The 4,566-nt window shown below is 33.8% G+C and overlaps 1 protein-coding gene across 1 annotated transcript; it reads right to left on the bottom strand.

Annotated features, from left to right (window-relative positions):
• Positions 1-1,934: 1,934 nt before the first annotated feature.
• On the bottom strand, positions 1,935-2,897 carry LOC101654270 (olfactory receptor 6C76-like). Its single transcript, XM_004717827.2, is given in 1 exon segment — positions 1,935-2,897. A coding segment is annotated over 1 exon segment (963 nt).
• Positions 2,898-4,566: the final 1,669 nt, after the last annotated feature.

Below are 4,566 nucleotides of genomic sequence, written 5' to 3'. Positions count from 1 at the left end.
TGGGGAAACGGGAAACTAGGGAAGGGAAACGGGGGAAAGGAGAGCAGTTGCTAGCTCTGATGACTATAGAACCCCACTTGAGGAGAGTGAACAAAAGTATTGTACATAAATGGACATATTGCAAGGTGTAAGACGTGGTAATTAAAATAAAAATAAGTGTTCCCGGGGGAGGGGGAGGGCAGCAGAGGGAGAGGAATAAAGGGGAGCTGAAATCAGAGGTCAAGAAGAAAGAAAACGTTTTGAAACTGACTGTGGTAGCAATTGTACAATACTGCTTGATGTGTTGAACTATTGAATGTGAATATATCTGTAAGAGCTCCCAATGAAATGGTAAAAGAAAAACAACAACAGCAACAAATCCACCAAAGAAAACCTGCCCTGGGTTGCCGTCAATTGGAATCCGCTTGATGGTAGTGGGTTTGTTGGGATGTGAAACCTCAATTAAAGTGTAAACATTGTCTAGTAAATAAAGAACATGTTTTATTGCTTATTTTGACAATAAGAAATAAAAACCAAGATCACTTTTGGAAAATGATAATAATGAGGGATATTTAAAGAAACAATTATTTTAAAAAAACTATTACGATGCCACCATTCAAAAGCTAGTATTTATTTATAACGTGATAATATGCTGCTTTTAGAATATTGAATTGAATAAATCAAAACTTTTAAAGATTCACAACCGGTGTAACTGAAGTGGTGAACACGTGACTACTTAACTAACAACTTATTTCTGAGATAGAGCTAAGGGATATTAATCTAGTTTCTGAAGAAAAATTAACCAATGTAATGCAAGAATGATGGTGTTGCTATTCAATAAATAAAATTCAAAAGCAAAAATGCCATGGTATAATCACCTGATTGTTTAATTTCAATTTTAACAAATTTTGTTATACTTTGTTTTAAGGTGCTACAGAGACAAAAGGACTTCCATACATTGAATGCAAATTGATGATTTAACAGTGAATAATCTTGCAAGAGAGAAGAACATTAATCTATCAGATTAAGACATTTGGGAAAAAAGAATAAATAATTAGAGGGATGATAGGGGAGGTTGTAAAATTTTCTAGTTGGAGAAAATGTGGTACATTGTGAGATGAAAAATAATTTTATATATTTTAAGATACATACTTAAAATATCAAATATAGACTTTGGTGACCCTCCAATTACAGCTTTCCAACTTTATGAGGTGTTATTTATCCTCATGATTTTTCTAATTGAAACAATCCCATTGCATTCACATAATAAGATTATCCTGTTCAGTTGTTACTTGTAAGGATTTGGAAATCAAACCTATATAACATTTAATATCTAATTTTTACTCTTTGTGTAACTAAGATAAAGTACTTAAACTCTTCAGTTTCTGACATGAAGCATTTGCTCCTAAATAAAATGCTTATTTTGATTTATAGTAGCTTACAGATTAGGATAATTTTATTTTGGGCATTATCATCAAATCTTAATTGAAAGCCTTTAGTTAGGTTATTAGTCTGTTCATGAAACCATTTCTTATTTTCATAAAATACTAACCTTGTATCATATAAGAGATTTTTCTATGTATTCATAAAATAACATAGAGTACTACTTAGAGTTTAAGATCATCTACATTTTAGCCCAAAGTTTGGAAAACATAGATGTATTTTATTTCCAGAATGAATTTATCATGGGATATTCTGAGGATGAACAGTAAGAGAGAATTCATTTGAAATATTAAGTGTTTTGAATATTGCATAAAGGAACATTATGAATCCAGAATAAACCATTAAAAGTTTTAAATGACAATTTTTGATTGAATGCTAACGCCTATTTGTGGGTGTCACAGAATGATAGTATAAATACAAAATAAAGGTAGGGGGTGATCAATATAGCTTACAATATTCAATATGTTTTAGCAATTTTCATGTTTTAAAATATTTTATGAAAGTTAAAGATATTATTTTGAGGTAATAAAGACATTTTTTAAAATGATATCCCTCAAGGCTTGCTTCACTTGCTTATTTCTTAGGGTGTATATGAAAGGATTTAACACAGGTGCAACTGAAGTGGTGAGCACTGCTATCCCCTTGTTTAATGCTACCCTTTCCTCTGCAGAAGGCTTGATATACATACAAATACAGCTGCCATAAGAGATGGAGACAACAATCATGTGGGAGGAACAGGTGGAAAAAGCCTTCTTCCTCTGCTGGGTAGAAGGGATTCTCAGAATTGTTCTTATGATGTATGCATAGGAGAGCACTACCAGTGCCAATGTAATAAGTAGTGTGACAATGGCTAAAATAAAGCTTAATAATTCTATCACTTGTGTGTCTGTGCAGGAGAGTTTTAGGACAGGAGAATAGTCACAAGCAAAGTGATCAATAATATTGGCATCACAGAATTCCAAATCCAGGCCCATGAGAAGTCCAGGAGAGATTGTTAACAACCCAGCCAAGCAAGAGGTAACCACCAGCTGGGTGCACACGCTGTTGTTCATAAGGGTCACATAGTGAAGGGGTTTGCAGATGGCCACGTAACGGTCATAAGACATAGCAGCCAATAGGAAAAATTCTGATGCACCGAAGAAGATGGCAAAAAACAATTGTGCCACACAAGCATCATAAGAAATTGTTTTATCCTTAGTCATAATGCTGAACAGGTATCTAGGGATGCACACAGAGGTCATTGAGATTTCTAAGAATGAAAACATTCGAAGAAAGAAATACATGGGTGTTTTGAGGCGGGAATCCAATAGTGTGAGCAGGATTATGGTCATATTTCCAGTAACACTTAATAAATATGTTAGAAATAGGAAGAGGAAGATTACAATTTGCCAGTTTGGATCATCAGTTAGTCCTACAAGAATGAATGTAGTTACTGCCGTGTGGTTTCTCATGGTTAAATTTCATCTGAATTGCATCATGCCTGCGATAAAACAAAGAACTCTAATTTTAAAACAGAGTAGATAAGTCTGCTTTAAAAAAAACTGAAAGGAAGATGAATTATCTCAATTAAATACATATGCTTTTTCATTCCTAGTATTTATTTAAAATCATTTTATTGGGAGGTATTATGATATTATAACAATCTATAATTCAATGAGCTAAAACATAATTGTATAATTGCTGCCATCATCATTTTCAAAACATTTTTCTTTCTTTTTGAACTCTTTGATATCAACTCCCCTTTAATCCCTCTCTCCCCCACCTAACACCACAGTAATCCTTATTATTAGATTATATGTAATTATGGTTTTAATGATTTTTAAAATTATTATTATTATTGTTTGCCGAATCTTATGCCATCCAATATATCTGTTCACCTACTATTCTCTTATTCTTTCCCCATGATTGGGGCTATACAGTCATCATTGTTTTCAGCTTCCATTTCCTTCCCCACTACCCCTCTCTTCCCTACTCTCAGAGAATCATTACTCCCATTACTATTTCTGAAGGGTTTATCGATCTTTAACTATTGCACAGAACAGTCAGAATTCAGACTTAGTTATTCTCATTGGATCTCTTTCTCTGGATAAAAGTTTCTAAAATCTCTTTTCACGTCCTATTTACCTTGTAGATGAGGCTTATTTTCCTTCCCAGTAAAAATATCCATAAACTTCTATGCTTTAAATACCCATCCAATCCCATTTGTAGCCCTTTTGAAATGTCATAATGCACCCTCTTAAATTTTCCTCAAACAAAACTTATCAGGTTGATTCCAATTCATGAACCAAAAAACCATTACCACTGAATAACAACTCATGAAGACACAAAATATGATTCCTGAGGCTTTGTAAATAGGGATCACAAGACTGTAAATCTTTACGGGTGCATGTAATTTTAGTATGCTCTCTCAGACCAGCTGGTGGGTTTAAACCACTGAGGTTAGCAGTCAAAGGCTTCCCCAACAGTGCCACAAGAACTCCTTTTCTAAGTTAATGTAGCTAAGAATCATTACTCTTGCAACAGGCAGCAGATAAAATGAACTATTGCATTGGGTAAATCTACTGTAAAAGACTTATTTAAAGTGTTGAAAAGCATGGAGGTTAATTTGAAGATAAGGTGCACCTGTCCCAAGCCAGTTTTGATCATCTCATGAGCACATGAAGGATGGACATTGAATAATCAATTCACTTGACAAGAGATGAATCTGTCTTGGTATTCCAGCCAGAATGCTCCTTGGAAATAAGGCTGGAGGGATTTCATCTCACATACCTTGGACTTGTTATTAATATCGACCAGTCCCTGGAAAGGGACATCATGGTTGCAACAATGAATTCAAGCATAACATTTAGTAAGGATGGTGCAGGCAATGTTTGCTTTAAGTTGGAACTGAGTTGATGATACCTAACAAGCTTAAATATGTACAAATATAATAAATGTTGCTGAGTTAAATCAGAAAGGGCCTAAATAGATGCAGATATAGTCCATGTTATTTAATTGGAAGACTCATATTGTTAAGATTTTCTTCCCCTCCAAATATATCTGTAAAACAACACAACCATGAACCAAAAAATATAAATATTTATCTAAGATGACCAAATGGAACTCCTGCAAACTTATTAAGTGTTTCACAAAATGTACATTTTA

Source organism: Echinops telfairi, unplaced genomic scaffold, assembly GCF_000313985.2.
Source record: "Echinops telfairi isolate 266 unplaced genomic scaffold, ASM31398v2 ScPeMD7_7404;HRSCAF=8442, whole genome shotgun sequence".
Taxonomy (NCBI): domain Eukaryota; kingdom Metazoa; phylum Chordata; class Mammalia; order Afrosoricida; family Tenrecidae; genus Echinops; species Echinops telfairi.
This window is presented reverse-complemented; position numbering and strand designations above follow the sequence as displayed.